The following is a 21,193-nucleotide window of genomic DNA, read 5'->3' on the forward strand; positions in this document are numbered from 1 at the left end:
TCGTTTACCTCTGCTTCACATGTAATATTCACTGTGTTGGTTGATTGTCTGCAGTTGAATAGTGTGGTTTTAAGGCATTGTGCCGTTAAATTCTGGGTCACGGTCTAAAATTGGTTAAGTAACACTGTATTGTTACAGGACATGATAACAATAGCCTGGAAAGTGTCAAAGTACAATCCTTTTTATCCTTGGGGTCGATAAACATTCATCTGGTATAACGTCCACATTCCTTAAGGGGTTAGGTGACTACTGCAATATGCGCAAACCCCCAAAAACCCAAGAAAGACACGCCCTTTGGTGATAGTTGTCTTTGACAGCTCTTGTCTTTCATCAGTGCAGCTCCCTTTTTGTGTTTCACTGAAAGGAATAAATAAATAAAAATAGAAAACCTCCAAATCACTTGATTGATTATATCAATTGATAATAATTATGACAGAAATTTATGGAGAGAAAAAATTATGAAAATGCTACAACTTTTGGTTGTTTATTTTGTTTTTGTCCAAGTCATGAATATAATCAATATTATTACGTGATTTGAATTTTGCTCAAGTGTTTTAGAAAGAAGTTTGAAAAATTAAAATTAGAAAAAAAAAAGTAACATTTTTTTAAAATAAATTATAGATTGTCTTTGGTTATACTGTAGCCCAAGTTTTGATATAATCAATAAGTGATTTGGATGATTCTTGCACAGTATTGCAATGTCCCTTTCTTAGAGCTAAATGCATGAAAAGGTGAACACACTAAAACAAATTTTTTTTTGTGTAGATTCGGATTTAGAACGAAACATTTTCTGGAAGCATATCTACCCAAAGTTACGATCCCATTGCTCAGAGTTAGGCTATGAGTTTCTGGCCGTTGACCCCCAGGAGGGTTCTTGGACCAACCTTGTTCAAGATAAAAACACTCGAGACATCTGCTCAAACGTGATCCTAGAATGCCAAGCAAAGTCAACTGGTCCAAACTTTCTGGTGAGTTACTATTACAACTTTATATTTAATCGGTCAGATGTTTGTTTACCCTTACCTGATTTAATTGTACATTATGCTAGTATATTAAGCCTTTAAGTCTACACTATCAAACTTTATGTGACAAAAAATGTGTGATACGCCCAAATATGGTAGTGATATACCCAAACATGGTAGTGATATGACATCATGTCCATATGGGTACATCACATTTTGTCACAAAGTTTCATAGTGTAGACAGAGCTTTAAGTAGATGGTGGTTGTCTCTCATGTGGTTTATATTGGTGAGATTTAAAGCTGTTTAGAATTTCATCTGGGTACGATGAATTTAGTCATTTTATGCCAATACTGATTTTAATTCTAAAACAAGACATCATTCGCTACGTCTTGCATTAGCAAATCCTATTACAGTCGTATTAACTTGTATTTCAACCACTTTAAAATCAACAATCTTGTGCATATCAAATCATTTGGCATGCTCCATTATTTCATAGGTAGATAATTTGAATTTTTATCCAGGGACTTTAATGATTAATTGTGTAGATATAATAATAGTCATCCTTGCTTGTTATTAAATCCTTTTACTACTCTTGTTCTTTTGTGTCTTTTTTTTACTAAACAATGCACATTTTCTTTGACACTTGGATGATTTTTTAGGTTGTAAAATTCCTAATTAGTTTTAGCGTGCTTTTTATGGTGAGATGATTTCATGCATTTAAAATTATCTAGCCAATTCAGAATCAAATTATTGGTTTTGCGTTGATAAACTCTACATTTATGACTCGTAACATTTCTGAATGAATAAATGCCATTATTACTATTATACTTTTCAAATTAATAAGGAAGAAAAACATCTTTTATATGATACTAGAATAAATTTGCCGCATATTAAAGTTGCTCAGATGAAATTATAAAAGACTTATATTGATTATGTTCTGAAATTTCTATACCAAAAATCAATAGAAAGATGTAGTGAATTTGTGGGAAATGTTAAGGGTATGCGATGGAATATATATAATATTTACTTAAGCTTGGTTCCCACTAGGACACAACGCAATTGTGCAAGCAAGTAGACAATGGCAAGAAGCAGTTTGAATAATCCATCGCTTGTGATTGGTCAAATCACTTAAGTTGCACTTGCATTGCATCAGAGTGGGAACCACACTTAAGTCAAGATAGTTAAGAAGTGCTTCAGTGAAAAACTTGTTCTTTTTATCATATTAAATTTAATGAATAATTGCTATTTGTTATTTAGAAAACTGACTTAAGCAAAATCATTGACTTAAAGATGATTTTGTTAATTAATTTAACCCATGATATTATATCAGTGGTTTACTATATTGCTCAACAACTTCCAACTTAACTTACTTAAGCAATTTGAGATAAATAAAGAATAAGTACTTAGTAAATTCACTTAAAATTAAATAACTAAATTATTAACTTATCAACTTCTTTTTTTGACAGCTCTTCTTGAACCAGAAACATGACCGCTGCATTTGTCCAAAACAAATTCGGTCAACAGCGTTTGACCGTTTGCAGAAGAAGGTTGATGAAGAACAAAAAGAACTGATTAATCGTTACTACTACCATGACACCAATGCCATTCCGCAGGTTCATATTTTACAACCGCCTCATAAGTCTCATGATGATTTCGCAGATTGGCCACAGACGAAAGAACAAATTTGCTCAATTATGAGAAATTGTTGGGGGAAAGAAGAAAAAGAATTTTATATGGCCTCAGGTACGATTTATTATTAATTACTTTATGCGGCCAGCCCCACTCATTTAAATAGCTCTGTCTACACTATCAAACTAGTTTGACAAAAAATGTGATGTGCCCACATATGCTAGTGATACGACATCATCACATCCATATATGGGCACATCACATTTTGTCAGTGTAAATCGAAACCCTGTGGCCTATATTCACCAATGACACTTGGGCTAAGGAAAATACTTACTCTTAAAATAAAAAAACAAATCTCCTATCCTAAGTGCATACAATTTAAGGGAAATACTTAAATATTTATTGAGTTAAGTGAAATACTTACTTAAGTGTGAGTTTTTGAATTTGATTCAAATGTAGATATTGAAATGGATGTTAGCGATGGAATATTTAGCCCCACCAGTAGCAAAGAAGGAACTGTTTGGGTTCACCGTGTTCTCAACGACTTTGATTCAACCGACGAGGTTGCGTGGAAATATGTTGACCTTGCCGGTGACCCTAAGGAACCTGACGGACATTCTCAAGAACAACTGATTCAATTGACCCGTCGGTTAGCTGATCAGGTCATAGAATCGCATTTCATAAAGGTAAACATTGCATCCGAGTTTTGAACTTGAACTTCCCCATCTTCTAATTTTAACATTGAAGTCTAAAATTTATTTAAGCAAAACCTAGAAAATAATTTTCGCCTTTCTTTTATACACAACAAATGCCTGAACTAAAATCTACAATTGTACTAAGCCTTTAGGGAGCATCATTTTCTGAACAGTTAGTATGTTATTGTTTTTAAAAGTTCAATGTTCCTTGGAAGGAAGGTGGTCTGGATCCACAGGTTCACTCCTCTCACCAGCAGTATGTGGAGACACTGAAAAGTTCACTGTTGAAGCAATTGATGGAGGTCATAGAGAAATCTATCTCTGAAAAAGAACGTATTGATGAAGAGATACAAACTGCAAGTAAGTCATTTTATTACGCAATAATCTTCCAAAAAACAGCTGAACTGTGACAACATTTTAGTCAAGGCATATAATATATATTGTTTGTTGTTTTCCAGGTACAAAATATACAGGTTTCCTAATGATCTTTAAATATTGTTGAAATAACATATATACAAATAACTACTTACAGTCACAACCTTGGTTCAAACAAATATTCTCAGATTATTTTCAAATTTTATTGATAGAAATCAGCAACAGGTTATTTGACGAGGTGCTTCATCATACCCTTATTGCTCAGAACCACTGTAAGAGTTTTGTTGGGCAGACCCACCTCCTCGAAGACCTAAAGAACCACTTGACAAGTGACTCCAAGCAGGTCCTACTAATTCACGGTGCTACCGGTAGCGGCAAGTCAGGCGTGGCTGCAAAAATTACAAAGATGTGCCAACGAGACTCGATGGCCAACGTGATACGGTTCGTTGGGTCGTCTGGTGCGTCACGTTCCGTGAATTCCTTGGTGCAAAGCATATGCGAACAGCTTGCGCATATTTACCAAGAACATGTCTCTGTTTCATATAAAGTAAGTAGATATTTCTATAACTGATAATAGGTTTTATTCAATCTTTATTTCAGAATCTTTGGCCCATAGAAAGTAAAATTACATATAAATTAAATTAAAAAAATTATTATAAATTATTATGGATTTCATATGATCCTTGTATTAGTCAACTGTCTACAGTACCAAAATGTGACGTGCCCAAATATGGTATTGATGGACATAATCATGTCCATATATGGGTACATCACATGTTTTTGTCGCATAAAGACAGCTTTATACTACTATTGAACATAGCCATACCATTGATTGATACAACACTGATGAATATCTTGTTTACTAGGGTGCTGACAAACTAGGGTGTACGTTGTCTCAACTCCTGCTAAAGGCCTCATCTGAAAGACAAGTGTTGATAGTGTTAGACGGACTGGATACGTTGGACATGAACGTGTCATGGCTTCCCACCACACTACCAAGCCATGTCAAGTTACTTCTAACTTGCACAAGTTCTACAAAAACTCATGAAAATATTAAGGTTAGGTTTGTATGAATTGTTTAGATCTTCAAAATAAATAAATAAGTCAATATAAATTTTCACCATACAAAATTTGCATAAAAAGTTTAAATATGTAGTATGAAATCAATGATGCATTACAAATGCGGATCTCTGGCTGCTTTTAAGCTCTGTCTACACTATCCCCAATATCATGTCCATATATGGGCACATCACATTTTTTTGTCACATAAAGTTTGATAATGTAGACAGGGCTTTAGAGTCTGTAAGATACTGTAAAATTCATTTTTTTTTTCCAGTCTCATTTGGGCAGTCATCTTGTTGAGATTGAAATTCCAGCATTAGATGAAAAAACGATTACAAACTTAATTGAGCGTTGTTTGCAGTCAAAAGGAAGAACATTAAATGAGGAACAATTGACATTTTTAAACAACAAAGTTGAAAAACAACCGTTTCCCTTATTTGTGCACATGGCGTGCTATGAAGCGTGTCAATGGCACAGTTTTACGCCAAGTAACGAGCTGAGTTTGCAATCGAGTCTCATTGCTCAATCAGACGCAATATTTGAAAGTCTGGAAAAACGGTTTGGAAGAACTTTGGTTTCGTGCATTGTGGGAAATCTTTGCACCGCTCGGTACGGACTGTCAAATGTTGAAATGAACGATTTATTATCAACGAATTCTGAGCTTATGAAAAAATTAAAAACTGAGTGTGTGCCCACAATGCTTTTGGAGTCGATCCTCCTTGAACTTGAACCCTTCATTCAATCTAATATTAAGAACAGAATTTGTTTACGTCAGTTTCGCTACCGCGTTATTTTAGAGACGGCAACGAAGCGTTACTTGGACACGAATGAGAAAAAGGCTGGTTTGTATTCAAAGTTACGTAACTATTTTTTTTGTCAAAGTGCTAAGAACGGCGACATGCCTAATGTAAGAAGGTTACAGGAACTGCCGTACCATTCCTTCCAATGTGGGGATAAAAGTTATTGTAAAACTTACATATGGGATCAGGACTGGATGATGTTAAAGCTCAAAGAATGTGGAGTTTATGAACTATTAGACGATGTAGCTCTTGCTCTTCAATTGAAACCCAACGATTTAGATTTAAAACTATTACAAAATATGCTACAGGTGTCTGCCTACTCACTAATTTGTGATGGCTATCAGTTGTTGCTTCAAATTCAACAACGAATGGGTGATACGTTAAAGGGACAAGAGACAAAATACCCATGTATGGTTACTCTGTGCAATATGGCATACAAGCCACCTTATTCAAACTTTCAGCCATCTCACGCATGTTTGAAACCGTTAGATGCCTCGGAAAACCTAGAAAAAACGCAAGAATCTGACCTCACCGCTATATTTCGTATTAAAGGCGATGACAAGCATGTTATCTCTGTTTCAAGCGCTAAGGGAGTGGTATCGGTTTGGAATATCGTATCGCAAAAAGCGGTACGAACACTGACAAATATTGATCAACCGCGTAATGTATGTTGCATCGATAGTTATAAGGTCATAGTTCTTTGTAACCGTGTTCTTAGAATTTACAATCTAGACACGGGCGAGCTAGAAAGCGAACTTAAAGGGACGATGAACTTAAAAATGCCGTACTTTGCAATGCATGACGAAGAGCACGTTGTTGCATTGTCGCGGAACCGTATGACGGTCAACATTATTAAGCGTTCCACAGGCGATGTCGTCTCAACGTTTAAAGTTGGAGAAGATCGTTTTCTCAACAGTTTGTTGGTTAGTGCGAACGGTGAGAAATGCGTTTGTGGTGACGAAACGCAGAAACCAAGTCCTCTGTTAGTTTGGGATCTTAATAACCGTAAACTTGTTCATGATCTGCGAATCCCGCAACATGAGTTTATAACCAGGATGTCATCAATATCGAATGACGGTCATTATGTCGTATGCGTCATCAAGGTTAGTCAAAACATTTACACAATTTGTTTATTGTTTGTCAATTTGTTTCTCCACACTTAATTAAAACGTTGAATACAGAGTAATTATAATGATATAATAAAAATCAGTGTGGAGAGAAAAAAGCACGCTATAAGACTTGAACCCTATAAAACAACATGAGCTATGATACGAGGGAACAGCAATTGCATAAGATCACAATATAACGATTAGGGGGGAAAAAGAGAATAGATATGGTATATATATAATATAAAGAATAATAATAATAGTACCCCTTTGGTCTCCCGATATAAATGGGTTGGTTGTAGTGTAAATATATTCTCCTCATTTATTTCACAGGAAAGTGTCTCCGTGTCCCCTGAATAAAGGGCATCTACTGTATTTAAGATGTATTGTCCCCCTGAAAAAATAATTTCTTAAACAAATTTTTGTTGAATATTCCATTTTAATGTAACGTAATAGTTATCCACTTTGACCAAAAATTGGATCTAAAAAAAATGTATTTACCTGAAAAAAATGTAATTAAAAGCACAAAATGGTCAAATTGGCTGCCAGCCAATGGATTTTTGGTTGAATTTAACCATTTTATTTTTTTTCCCGTTTTTTTTTCTATGGAAGTGATTAGCTTTATATTAACTACAAAATGAGGTATTCAAAGTTTGATTTAATTAATCTTCATTTTTCATGTTTTTGGGGGACAATACATCTTTAAAAATTTATTTTAAAAATATTTTGACTGACTGCCATTTTAGTGGCACTGCCTTCTGGTCGTTTAATTGTCTTCCAAATCATTTCTGTTTCAATGCTACCTCTCACTACTACCTAAGCCTTGCAAAAATTATGTTATAAGAATGGTCATACAGGAGACTTATTAAGCGCCCTCTCTCACAATCGAGCGTACTGGTACACGATACCCTACAACAGATTGTAAATGTTTCTTTTTCTCTTTTAGGAGCTTGGTGACACAAGTGCCAACTTTGTGATTGTGTATGATCTTCTTAGTGGGCAGTTGTTTAAGAAGTGGAAACCATCCTTTAACACGACAGCTGTGTCTATATCAGTAGAAGGGGGCTGTGTTGTGAATGCATTGGAAGATGGTAGCTTGATTGTGTGGGATCTCTCATCTGGCGGCTCAAGGTACTCTTTCTTCCTTTTTTTTATAAAGATGCCTTCGCTCAAATCTTGACACCCAGAAAGACTGACTCTAATTTTGGTCTTTTCTTTGATAAACAGGCACCTTACTATTTAATTTCAATTAATTAAGTTTAATTTTCATCTGACAAATTTCTTACACATTCTTCATTCTTCTTATACATATGTATATGGCTTTTGTGTGTTGACATCATCTGATTTTTATTATGTAATATTGTGATACATGTTAACAAATTTATATTGAGGCAGTTTTATTTTGATTTGTTTATCTACCCTGCCTATGCAGCTATTTGTTTTATACATATATACACGTTCCTTTATCTTTACAATACTGTTCAAACATTACTATGTTATGTTTTTTAAATTGTTTCTTTAATTTAGGCATACTTTAAATGGTCACACTGATCCTGTAGACAGTATATACCTCTCTCATGATGGCAATCGATGTTTGTCATTTGACAGCACTCAAAAGGATCGCACATTACGTGCATGGGATCTTCAAACGGGTAAGTTAATTGTTGCCCCCACTTCCAAAATAACATGTGAAACCTCTACATATTATTATCCCGGACATTTTTTGATCAAACCATAATGCAGCTAGTAATCAGCGAAAAGTTGTGTCTTGACCTTACCAGGTACCTATTTATACACCTGTGTGGAGAGAGGCAAATGTAAAGCTCTGTCTACACTATCAAACTTTTTATGACAAATAAATGTGCCCATATATGGACATGATGATGTCATATCACTACCATATTTCAGCATATCACTACCATATTTGGGCACATCACAATTTTGTTGTCAAACTAGTTTGATAGTGTAGACAGAGCTGTAGTAAAGTGTCTTGCCCAAAGATAACAAGCAATACTATAATAATTAACAATCTTTTTATTGTATTAGGTGAAAGACTTGCAAGTTTCACACCTGACGAACCAATCACTTGCTGTCAAATATCAGCCGACGGATCCTGCGCCCTGATTGGTCTACGCAGTCAAAGCACGATTGTCACACTCTGGATAAGAAACAAAGACTCTGTCGATATTCCAAAAGAATCAACATCATACGGTGATTCTACTCACAACGGCAAAGTTTATAAGTTGGGGGAGTAGTATTAATGTGCGAACGTACTGAATGGTGCCTGAAAATCACAAATGATGACAGAATTTGAACTTATGGTTCATCGTTCTTTGCTACTTTCCACGATGCATATTAAAAACTTTCAGGAAAGGCATTTTGGACCGGCAGCCGAAAAAATGTTTTGTTAGAAATTTAGCGAATTGATTGGAAGCAGATATTTATAGGAGGTAGCTAATGTGACGTGGTTGGATGATCGTTTGTTAGATGCAGCAGACATGTGTTAGGTTACTGTGCATTTTGTGTCTTCTTCGTCTCGGCATGCTCTACTTGTGATCGTGCCATTTCTTATTTAGGTATTCACAGTTGTCTTTACATCTGGTTAGTTGTGTGTACATGTCAAGTTTAGATTAGTTGATACACAAAACAAATCATGGGGAATGCTGTTATGTAGGCCAGAGCTGTTTTAAGTCACCAGGTCTAATTTAAGCATCTGACGACTTAAAATGTTTCATAAAAACAACTTTATGTCACTAAAACAATTTCTAGTGTTAAATAATCAATTGTCTGTTACATTGTAAAAGAATTGAAACTCATTATAGTTGAACCCCTGATTTGGGACACTCCTATTTAGAGGACACACCCATATTCAGAGGTCACCCTCCTATTCAGAGGCCACCTTCCTATTCAGAGGTCACACCCTATTCAGAGGTCACACCCTATTCAGAGGACACACCCCCATTCAGAGGACAAACCCATATTCATAGGACACGTCCTATTCAATGGTCACACCTTTATTCAGAGAACACACCCATATTAAGAGGACACGCCTATATTCAGAGGTCACACCGCTATTTGGAGGACACGCCCATATTCAGTGGTCATGCCCCATATTCAGAATTCATCCTGTTCTACTGTACTTGAAGCTCTAGTATTGAAAATCAAGTTGTATTCACATTCTACCATTTGAATGTTGTAGTCTAATATTGATACCTATATGTCTTAATCTAGTAAAGAAAAAATCATATTCATTTCAATTCAATACAATTTTCTTATTTCCAGTATTTCAAATTCTATTGCTTCAAAATAATTGTATTCAGTATGTGATTAATATATTTTGTAATTAGTTACTACCTTGCTCTGACCTCCATTCTGTTGCATTTTCATCCTTTTTCAATTTCACAACTGTTTCCCATCTGACAATAAATTAGAAGGTGCTGTCATCAAAGTGCTCCTACTCTACTTATCCCAAGCTAAGATATAAGGGTGCTTAAATGTTTATTTGCTAGTTTCTGCAATTGTACTAGCGTTACACCGTTATGTAACTTTCAAATTGCGCATAACATGTACATTATGTCAAGGACGAATATTACCCTGTGGTGCTGGCAGCAAGGCACACATCAAGCCCCAGTAGTCTGACCGTATCCAACTCAGTGGCGTAACGCATTTTTAGCCTTTTTTGGCATATTTTAATGCCTGTGTTTTCTTCTGGGCACTGCTCAAGGTCCCCATAAGCCCTGGGGCCCCTGGGTTTAGACAGACAGACATGATCATAGTGTATCTGCAGGTAAACTTGACATTTAAACACATGTGCCAGCGTGTAGAGAGTTTACTATTGGCAGTATTCCAGTGTATGTATTCAGGCTATGAGCTATTACACTTAAAGTGTATATAAGCTCATATAGATGTGTATATTAGAGTAAGTATTTAAGATGTAAAGAATATTAATATCTTTATTAGTGGCGTAGAAGAAGGAGGTTATTATCTTTATTAGTGGTGTAGAAGAAGTAATAATCAGGAATCAACAGTAGGCTGAAATATACATACAATTATTAAGTCATAATTGTTAATGTAATAATAATAATAATACAGTAACATGTAGTGTTTGACTGTATACCTTCTTTATGGTTCGATATCAACCATGTTTTAGACGATTCCAAAGATGATATATAATATTGTAGTAAAGGTCAAAGGTTACAATTCGTAATAATCTAATGTAATGATTTGTTGCTTAAACTTAATAATACATTGTATGTATATATTCTGTGGTTTCATTCATTAGAGAGATTGCTTTATTCTAGGTGGATATTGGTGGTGTTTATAAACATGTTTAAAGTTATCAACGGAGCCGGCCACTAACAAATTAGGGCCAATCCATTCTGTTACCGTGATAAACTTGCTTTTGTAGAAACAATACAATTGCAAAAACTAATACCTACTGATTGTACAACCCTTTATATAATCATGGTAAATAAAAAATTGGACGAGAATAAACACATATTTTATTTTAACATTTTTTCTCGATTTAATACATCATATATACTCTTCATTGATGCTTGTCAAATTATATGTAGAGTTACATTATAAGGGTTAGAGTGTGTCCTTGTACTGTAAAGAGGATGGAGTATACGATTCACTGTAAAGTTTGTGTTGGCTCTACTTTTTGTATAACTCTATGGTGTTATATGCCTCTATGGTTACTTAGGCTTAGGAGTATTTTCAACTGTGATTTGCCATTATATTATATATTATATAACTTTATGTGTATTACACATTTTCAAAGCTTTCTACATTATGTGTATAGTGTATGGGTGTGTGTGAGTGAGTTTATTTATTTATTTTTTGTTGTAAGAAATAAATATTTGATGTGACTACTGATAGAATATTATTGATTGTCATTGTCATTTTTCAGAATAGAAGAAGAATACAATGTATATTATTTGTTGTCTTTATTTACTGATTCAGATCCATATTGTCCAGTTCACATTCTGAAAAAAGTACCTGTTTAATCTAAATTCAATCAAATCATGAACTCTTTGGTCTTTTCATGTTAAATAAAAAGAAATCATATAAGTACGAGTACAAAATTTAATCCACATTAATGTATATTAATTCTATTAAATCGTATGCAACAGGACAGACCATATTTATAAAAATAAATAGCATTGAATTGAAAATTTGTAATGAAATACAAACATTAAATTTAAAGGGCTAATCTGGACGTTGGTGGCGCACTACAAATTGCATGACGATGTGAAAGTCGACGACGTACGTCCGCGGGAAGCAACTATTTTGGTAAGGCTAGGCCTAGGCCTACGATGAAACTTTAATTACTTTATGTAAGTTGTTTATAATGAGAATAACTAAGCGCCATACTCTTTTTATCTAGCTATGGCTAGAACCGGTGTAGCTAGGCTAAAGGCCTAGATAAGCTTGGTTAGTATCCTACTCCTTCCTAGCTAGCCAGCTAGCTAGCTAGGCCCTCTAGCCCTAGGCCGAGCACAATTATTATTTACTATTATTAGCCAATTAACTGCACAGGCCTAGCCTACTCTTCTCTAGGCTAGTACTAGTCTGATAGTATTAGTAGGGCCTTCTCTGCTGCTAGGCCTAACTGGTTGAGAATAAACAAGATGATGATTGAGCTGTGTGTATTCCGGCATAAAAATTAATAAATAACCATATGTTTCTTTCATAATTTAGATCAATATGTCTTCAAGAGCTGTTAGAAAACTGCATGGTGATTCAGACTTGGCATTGCTGGCCCCTGTCGATGATGATAAAGAATCGGACATTTCAGAAGACGATGGTCCGGCACAACCCATTAAAACAAAGGCTAATTTATTTGAACTTGTAGGTATATGTACAGTAATCATCCCATCTGTCCATGTAACAATTTTAGACCAATCAAAATGTTATAAATGTTATATTTATATGTTGTATTTTGTTAGTATATTATGGTTTTACTTTGTACTGTCCGTAGTTGAATAGTGAAAATTTAATTTATTTTTTTTTACCTGACCTTCATCCTAAAAAGCAAGTATCTTAACATTGTATAGATGTTCCAACACATCTTGTACTTTTCTACATCCTTATCCAATGCACATTATTTATATCATTTTTCTAGTTAGGAGATGATGAAGGCATCGTAGACGATGATATAGAAGAAGAAGAGGAGAAAGAAGATAAAAAAGAGGACACAGAACCAAAATCAACCGGTGCTGTGAAGAAAAAAAGGAAAAAGAAAAAAAAGAAAAAAGCTAACGAGAAGAAAGAACAGAGGAATGAAGAAAATAATGTAGATGAGAATGTAAAAAACATTTTCTAAAAATATTTATGTAACTGCTACAATTTAAAATGTTATGTATTATGGGTAGTATATCTATTTATAAAACACCTAGATAAATTCCTTTATTTGTGTGTCACATGGCATGCAATAGTAAGCACTATTGAACAGTTGTTTTCATGTCTATAGTCTCACCCTCTTTTTACTTATCCCAATATTTCTCTTTAATTCAATAACTCTTCGATTATTAATTTGTTCTTTAGCCTGAAGATGAAATAGATGCCAGCATACGAGAAGTAAACAAAATACTTGGTCCCCTTCCAGTAACCAATGGGATAATGAATACAGAAGAAGTACCGGTTTCTATAGGAACTCGCTCGTTACTAAGCATCGAGCACAAACACCTTAATCCCGATAACGAAATGCGGAGGATATTTGGCTCGCAGGTTGTGAGATCAGAACACAGGTTGGTTGCTGAAAAGAATTTTAAAATATACTTTACAAGAATTTGCAACTGATCACTTGTGTACAGGGAAATTATTATTATTTTTTGTTTATTTATTTAGGCCAATTGTCAAGGATAACCAGCGAATTCATTCACTATCCTTAAAGGTCGCAAACATATATAGTAAAGTCTTATTACAAATCTTTGAGAGTGGAGTTGTAATTCCTAGATCTTAGGCCGTAGAGTCCCGACTGTTCCACAAATTTCCTTCTTGTTTAGAAAGCAGAGAATTTAAAATAATTTATTTTTAGACGGAAAGAACGAAGAAAAAATATTCAGAAGTCAGGTTGGTTAGTGTCGCCCAGACCCAACTGGCCTCCCATCTCAAAAACAGGTAAAAATCACATTTTATTGATCAATTTGTATAAATTGTGTATAGATTTATTGTTTAAACATTTGTCATTTGGTTTAATATACAGTAGGACCCCTTCTGTGGTACACTACTATAAAGCCGATTTTCAACTAGGCGAATTGAAAGCGCCAGCTTGTACGCATGTGTATTCATGTTTACATCTTCCAAATCCTTCTCTACGCATGTGTATTAGCCGACGCCTTCGATTCGCGCGAACAAATTCGCCTAGTGGAAAATCGGCTTTAGTGGATACTTTCCTCAAAGCAAGTGATAAGAAATATAATGTTTTAATACTACAGCCAACCCCTAATAAGGAGGGTACATTTTGTTTGGTCCTGGAGATGTCCCCTTTATAGAGTTCTACTGTATCAATTGACATTCAAATATTTGTTGTTTTATAGGTTTATCTATGACGCTAGGTAGCAGTAAAAATGGGTAAGTTTTCTAATCATTAAGTTTTATCAAAACTAAAAGTAAGTTCTCAACTTCTTCATCCGTGCACATTCAGTATAGTATTGAATACTGTAATCTATTATTATAAGAGAGTATGTTTGTGTTTAACACCAATTCTTTTCTTTTGTGGGTATTAAAATGACTGGAATTGTTACAATGTACTGGAATGTTTTAAACTACATTAAAAAAAACTCACAGTTTTAGATTCAATATGGCTGCCAAATCTGAAACTCGCCTCATGTAACATGTCAGTGTTAACTTTTCTATTTCACCAAATTTTAATTATTTACTTTTTCCATTTTCTTTCCAGATACCAATATTTTAATTTTGAACATTCTAAGGAATATCAGAAAGTAGAATTTCAATTCCTTGATGCAGTAGAGTCTTATAATCCTTCTAATTTAATAGTGAGTATTATTGTTTTAAATATTTATCCATTTCATCTGAAAATTGAGATCAAAGAAGTTGAAAAATGGTGCTTTTATAGTGTGTTTAATTAAAGTTACCACCCCATTGGACTTAAGTGAGGTTTTGAAAAAGGCTACGTTGGGTCAATTGGTGTGTTGTCGGTCGTCGACTGGACCCAGAAACTACCAAAACTATGTTGAGTGCTAATTTCCTCGCATGTACAAAATAAATAGTTATAGTTAATCGAAAACTCCCTATTTGAAATATAAAAACTATAAAATCCTTTGTTCTATATATTTGTGTGTGTTTTTGTATCACCTTATTCTCATCTTTTTTGTCAGTCTTTGGTGAACATGCACCCGTATCATATTAACAGTTTACTACAACTTAGTGAAGTCTGCAAAATGTCTGAAGACTTACAAATGGCAACTGAACTCATTGGTAAGCCATAATAACTATTAATTGCAGTATAATATGAAATTAACAAGTAATAATTGGCTTGATGAAGAAAAAGCTTGCCACTCTATTTCTGTTTTACTTCTCTTTTTGATTTAGCTTTTTGCTGATTTATTTGTATCTTTAATGTGAACCAGCCACTGATACCCACAGTCATTTTCAGTAATTTGCCTTTTTGATTAATAATGATAATAGTTGTTTTAAACTAGATAGTGTTATTCCATCTGTAGCAAACTATCACATTTGTTCTATAGTGAAATAAAACCAGTGAAATCCTGACTATTATATATACATCCATTCATTTAAAGTAGTTCTAAAACTCTGTCTGTCTACACTATCGAACTTTATGTGACAAAAAAATATGCCCATATGGACACAATGACATCATATCACTACCATATTTGGGCACATCACACTTTTTTTGTCAAACTAGTTTGATAGTGTAGACAGAGCTTTATCTTATTTAATATTATGTTTGCAGAGAAAGCATTGTACTGTATGGAGGGTAGCTTACACACATTATTCAACTTGGCACAAGGCACATGTCGACTTGATTACAGGCACCCTGAGAACAGGGCGCTGTTCTTAGCTTTGTTCCGTCATCTAGTATACATAGGAAATAAAGGATCTTATAGAACCGCCTTGGAGTTATGTAAACTTCTTCTTGGGTAGGTTACCATGGTCTTTCTTTAAGAGCGCCTCATAATGAGCCCCCCCCCCCCCCCCCCCCATAAAGTTATTGCTAATCTAGCTTTTAATACCATATATCCTCTGGTATAATCCCGCATCGATCAGTCTAATCCCACCCCATACTTTATGTCTGATTTTAGAAACAGGCATATCCCAGGGTATAGTCCCATTATTGACTTTTGATCTTGATGTAGGCCTCTCTCTAGTCAGTTCGAATGAGTTTTTACAAGAAATGCTTACAAATCATTTTTTTCATGAACCAGAGTTTCCCGGAGTATAGTCCCACCCTCCAAAGTTGGCCCAATTTCGTGTTTTAAGGGGTGGGATTATATTTGAGGATTCATTGGAAAATTAAATTAAAGCTTTTTTATTTAATAGGCTTGACCCGAATGGAGATCCAATTTGTATTTTATTAATGATGGACTTTTATGCAATTCGTTCAGAGCAGTATGACTATTTGATTCGGCTTTATAATGAATGGGAAGTAAGTGTTTTCAAATATGCTTTTTGTAGTTTAATGATATATAAATCATTGTAAAATTCTTTATCTTGAAAGAATTAGATTCTAAAAGCTCTGTCTACACTATCAAAGTAGTTTGACAAAAAGTGTGATATGCCCAAATATGGTAGTGATATGACATCATTATGTTCATATATCACATTTTGTTGTCACATAAATTTTGATAATGTACACAGAGGCCAATGGTCAAATTTTAATCTCAGTAATTTTGTATCAGTTATGTTTTGGTATAGCTAGTGAGTAACATTCCTCACACTTTTAAATGTTGACGTCTGTATACTGAAATTAATAATTGTAATAACACATATGATTTGTTTTTTTCCAGTCTCACAAGAATCTTTCACAGTTACCAAATTTTGCTTTTTCAACTGCCTTAGCACATTTCCATAGCAACGAGGATGGAGGAAAGAAAGCCGATTCAATGTTACAAGAAGCTTTGATAATGTTCCCATCTGTAAGGATATTTTATTTTTTCAATTTTTATTTCATACACATTCAACATCAAGAAACCCAATATCAGAATGGATAAACTTAAACTTAACATACCTATAAACTCAGTTGAGGCTTAGGGGGTGGAGTAGACTAGGTCAGGATTGAATCCTGCACCTTGGTATTAGAAGGCAAACATGTTAACCACCAAGCCAACATCATATTACTACTACCACTTGTTATTGCTACCATAATTGAATACTCTACTAATATGTTTTGGTTTTATTTTAGGTTTTAATAGGTTTGTTGGATAAGTGTTCAATACAACCTGACCCATTAGTGGCTAGCCATCCATTTTTCTCCGCTTCAAGCCATACCAGGTACAGTATGTTTTCGTTTTTATGTAGCATATACTGTAGGCACATTTAAAGTATGAAAATATGTAACTACAGTACAACTACAATACAATTTATTTTACGCATTTTACCGCAGCCAGCCTGTCGCATTGACGCAGTTGGTGTCGCTCTTCATCGCTCGTAACTTCTCGTCGTGGAAGCAGCCAGAGGTGATGGGATGGCTTGAGCGAAACGTACAAGAAGTACTCAAGCGTGTCGATAATAAAGACCCATTGGTACAAAGTTTCAGGAAAAAGTAATTTTTTTTTAGATTTTACTTTAATTTATGTACTTATATGATTTATACTGCAATTGAAATCTACCGCTTGACGTCTTATTGTTATTTTATATATTTATGTTTTGTTTGCTTTTGTCTGTTTTGTTTTGCCGTTCCTGACACAAGAATTTGCTTTGTTAATTATGATTATTATTATTATTATAATAGTTAGAAGTTCTCTGAGCTAGAAATTCATTTTTAGTTTTGTAATTTAAAGGGCAACGAAAACTAGTTCAGTGATTCTGTTATTTTAAATTTTTTGCAGGCGATTGTCTCGTTACCAAAAAGCACCAAGAAACGTCTATCGACATTTGATAATGTCCGAGATAAAGGAGGCTCTTATTGGGTTACCTGTGGAACTGTCAAACACACCAATACTGTCATATGATCCCCTTCCACCTCTAGACTCTATTGTTAGTTACACCAGGCCAGCAAGGCAGTCTCGGGTACAACATGACCAGTCCGGTGCTTTGGCTTCTTTTTTCCAATCTCTTCTGCCAAGCTACAATCCAGATGTAAGCCTTTTGAAATTTACTATTTGTATTGTAGTACTGAAATAGTTTGCAATCTTTTTTATTTCATTTATTTTGTCAGCAGAAAAGAACAAATACATAAGAAAACAAAATGATAAAAGAAAGGTACTCAAAATTTAAAAAGGGACATTCCAGCAGCTTTTTTTTCTTTAAAAAGAGATATTCTCTGCTATGTCATATTTTAAGTAATTTTAAGATATATTAAGTTCATCTTGTTTATTTTATGATATAGCAATGAATATTACAAACAAACTTGTATCTTAAATTGAAAGATTGTTAAATGCTACAATGTTTGAACCATTTGTTAGTTTCACTAGATGCTTTACTCAATTAGTCTCGTCCTTTGGACAGGATGTAAACCCGTTCCCGTGTACATATAGTGCACATCAAACACTATTCGTAGGGGATTTTCTCCCAATGTACTGCGCTGATAGGCGCTGCACTGCTGGCTGTCGTGGGTCCGTAGAGGGCCTAATCCAAATTTCCTCAGTTTCCAGTTAAGCTTGAGGATCAGAATAAATACCTTTTAACCTTTTGTCCACTCAGGCTGTTGCTGATAACAACAACGCAAGAGGTCAAGGGAGAGGTGCCGAGGGAGGATATATGCCAGAACATGCAAACATTCGGGAAGGCATTGATGCCCTCATGAACTCAATGAGAGATTTGCTAGCAAATGTTCAGAGCTTACAACCAGAAGAAGACAATGAAGAACTAGAAGAAGTAGATTAACGATTTAAATTTGATGGAACAGTCAGCAAATGAGAATTTGTGTTAACATGGTGATAATTACTTTGTAACCTGTATGAAAACCATACTATCCAGTAAGCACCACTGGAGCAGCAGTATAGTAAGGGATCCCCTACAATGCTGTATAGTAGGGGATCCCCTTAAATGCTGTATAGTAGATGATCCCCTACAATGCTGTATAGTAGATGATCCTCTACAATGCAGTACAGATTTAGACAGATTTTTGGACAGAAATAGTGAAGCAGCAATATTTTACCCCTTATAATATGTTAATAAAATAGTTTTTACTAACTTATACAAAAGAACATTATTTGAAGATGTTACATATTATAATTTCAATCAATAAATTGTGATTGTCTATCTATTCTTCAGAGGTGTATCTAATAGATTAGAAAAAATGGCCTAAATCGGGGCACTTTTTAAAATACTATTATTATGCAATAATATTGCTATATATGCGCGCATATATTGCTTTATTATCATCTTATTGCCCTATAGTGACCATTTAAGTAAAAAATTAAAGGGTTGAAATTTGGCCAATTTTCGAAATAATCCCTGTACGTACAGGGATTTTTTCGAAAAATGGCAAAGATTGGCACTTTTTAAAATTCTATTATTATGCAATAATATTGCTATTTATGCGGATGTATTGCTTTATTTTCATATTATAGACCTATAGTGACGATTTAAGTCCAAAAATAAAAGGGTCGAAATTTGGCAATTTTTCGAAAAAAATCCCTGTACTATACTGCCCTGCTCATGAAAGAACGACTCAATTGACACATTTTTCAAAAATCACTTTTTTAGCTTTTTGGGCTATTTAGGGAATGATACACCTTGTGGTATATTCAGATATTCAAAATTTTAACTAGAAATATAAAATTTAAAAATCAAAATACCACTCAATTACAAGTGTGTGTTACTATTGTCACCAACGTCTAACTCAACTACAAATGCCATGAAAGACTCACTCAATTGACATATTAAGACCTATTATGTCATAGGAAACCCATTCAAGTGCACAACAATGTTTATTATGCTATAATATAATAATTATAATTGACATGCGCAGAACCCATTATTTGCCTATGCGCATGTTTATTAGGCTATAGTAACCATTTATGTCAAAAAATAAAAGGGTCGAAAATCTGCAATTTTTCGAAAATTTCCCTGTACTATAGTACAGGGATTTTTCAAAAAATGGAAAATTTTCGACCTTTTTATTTTTAGATAAAACTGGTTACTATAGCACAATTGACATGCGCAGAACCCATTATTCGCCTCTGCGCATGTTTATTATGCTATAGTAACCATTTATGTCAAAACTGGTTACTATAGCACAATTGACATGCGCAGAACCCATTATTCGTCTCTGCGCACGTTTATTATGCTATAGTAACCATTTATGTCAAAAAATAAAAGGGTCGAAAATCGACCATTTTTCGAAAATTTCCCTGTACTATAGTACAGGGATTTTTCAAAAAATGGCAAATTTTCGACCTTTGTATTTTTCGATAAAACTGGTTACTATAGCACAATTGAAATGCGCAGAACCCATTATTTGCCTATGCGCATGTTTATTAGGCTATAGTAACCATTTATGTCAAAAAATAAAAGGGTCGAAAATCGGCAATTTTTCGAAAATTTCCCTGTACTATAGTACAGGGATTTTTCAAAAAATGGCTAATTTTCGACCTTTTTATTTTTAGATAAAACTGGTTACTATAGCACAATTGACATGCGCAGAACCAATTATTCGCCTCTGCGCATGTTTATTATGCTATAGTAACCATTTATGTCAAAACTGGTTACTATAGCACAATTGACATGCGCAGAACCCATTATTCGTCTCTGCGCACGTTTATTATGCTATAGTAACCATTTATGTCAAAAAATAAAAGGGTCGAAAATTTACCATTTTTCGAAAATTTCCCTGTACTATAGTACAGGGATTTTTCAAAAAATGGCAAATTTTCGACCTTTGTATTTTTAGATAAAACTGGTTACTATAGCACAATTGACATGCGCAGAACCCATTATTTGCCTATGCGCATGTTTATTAGGCTATAGTAACCATTTATGTCAAAAAATAAAAGGGTCGAAAATCTGCAATTTTTCGAAAATTTCCCTGTACTATAGTACAGAGATTTTTCAAAAAATGGCAAATTTTCGACCTTTTTATTTTTAGATAAAACTGGTTACTATAGCACAATTGACATGCGCAGAACCCATTATTTGCCTCTGCGCATGTTTATTAGGCTATAGTAACCATTTATGTCAAAAAATAAAAGGGTCGAAAATCTGCAATTTTTCGAAAATTTCCCTGTACTATAGTACAGAGATTTTTCAAAAAATGGCAAATTTTCGACCTTTTTATTTTTAGATAAAACTGGTTACTATAGCACAATTGACATGCGCAGAACCCATTATTCGGCGCTGCGCATGTTTATTAGGCTATAGTAACCATTTATGTCAAAACTGGTTACTATAACACAATTGACATGCGCAGAAC

At 34.3% G+C, this 21,193-nt stretch overlaps 2 protein-coding genes across 5 annotated transcripts in view; both read left to right on the top strand.

Moving 5' to 3' along the window:
• Positions 1–11,532, top strand: part of LOC140056324 (NACHT and WD repeat domain-containing protein 2-like) — a 33,486-nt gene extending 21,954 nt beyond the window's left edge. For both annotated transcript variants that reach the window (XM_072101661.1, XM_072101662.1), the window contains 10 exons: positions 766–968; positions 2,430–2,706; positions 3,052–3,278; positions 3,485–3,647; positions 3,875–4,209; positions 4,529–4,720; positions 4,999–6,627; positions 7,577–7,761; positions 8,158–8,282; positions 8,677–11,532. In XM_072101661.1, coding sequence (XP_071957762.1) covers positions 766–968; positions 2,430–2,706; positions 3,052–3,278; positions 3,485–3,647; positions 3,875–4,209; positions 4,529–4,720; positions 4,999–6,627; positions 7,577–7,761; positions 8,158–8,282; positions 8,677–8,885 — 3,545 coding nt within the window. In that variant the 3' untranslated portion in view covers positions 8,886–11,532. The remainder of the gene's footprint in view (positions 1–765; positions 969–2,429; positions 2,707–3,051; positions 3,279–3,484; positions 3,648–3,874; positions 4,210–4,528; positions 4,721–4,998; positions 6,628–7,576; positions 7,762–8,157; positions 8,283–8,676) is intronic.
• A 343-nt stretch (positions 11,533–11,875) lies between these two features.
• Positions 11,876–19,219, top strand: LOC140056191 (ribosome quality control complex subunit TCF25-like). Of its 3 annotated transcripts, none has more exons than XM_072101486.1 (15): positions 11,876–11,925; positions 12,334–12,483; positions 12,758–12,940; positions 13,180–13,382; positions 13,673–13,755; positions 14,175–14,208; positions 14,537–14,633; positions 14,976–15,075; positions 15,572–15,758; positions 16,159–16,264; positions 16,626–16,754; positions 17,021–17,109; positions 17,222–17,380; positions 17,667–17,916; positions 18,481–19,219. In XM_072101486.1, the coding sequence occupies exons 2-15, from the start codon at positions 12,340–12,342 to the stop codon at positions 18,661–18,663; spliced, it is 1,947 nt and encodes a 648-aa protein (XP_071957587.1). In that variant the 5' UTR covers positions 11,876–11,925; positions 12,334–12,339; the 3' UTR covers positions 18,664–19,219. The 3 variants fall into 3 exon arrangements, with proteins under 3 accessions (XP_071957587.1, XP_071957588.1, XP_071957589.1); XM_072101487.1 differs by having other exon boundaries at positions 11,903–11,969; XM_072101488.1 differs by lacking the exon at positions 11,876–11,925 and adding an exon at positions 11,936–12,066.
• Positions 19,220–21,193: the final 1,974 nt, after the last annotated feature.

The sequence above is a fragment of the Antedon mediterranea genome, chromosome 8 (assembly GCF_964355755.1).
Source record: "Antedon mediterranea chromosome 8, ecAntMedi1.1, whole genome shotgun sequence".
In the NCBI taxonomy this organism is placed as follows: domain Eukaryota; kingdom Metazoa; phylum Echinodermata; class Crinoidea; order Comatulida; family Antedonidae; genus Antedon; species Antedon mediterranea.

What these genes read in the sequence shown, in the direction of transcription:
- LOC140056191 (XM_072101486.1), top strand. Translation starts at nt 12,340, where the DNA reads ATGTCTTCAAGAGCTGTTAGAAAACTGCATGGTGATTCAGACTTGGCA. An exon ending in CTTTGATAATGTTCCCATCT is followed by an intron (nt 16,755 to 17,020) that starts GTAAGGATATTT and finishes GTTTTATTTTAG; the next exon opens with GTTTTAATAGGTTTGTTGGA. An exon ending in GTACAAAGTTTCAGGAAAAA is followed by an intron (nt 17,381 to 17,666) that starts GTAATTTTTTTT and finishes AATTTTTTGCAG; the next exon opens with GCGATTGTCTCGTTACCAAA.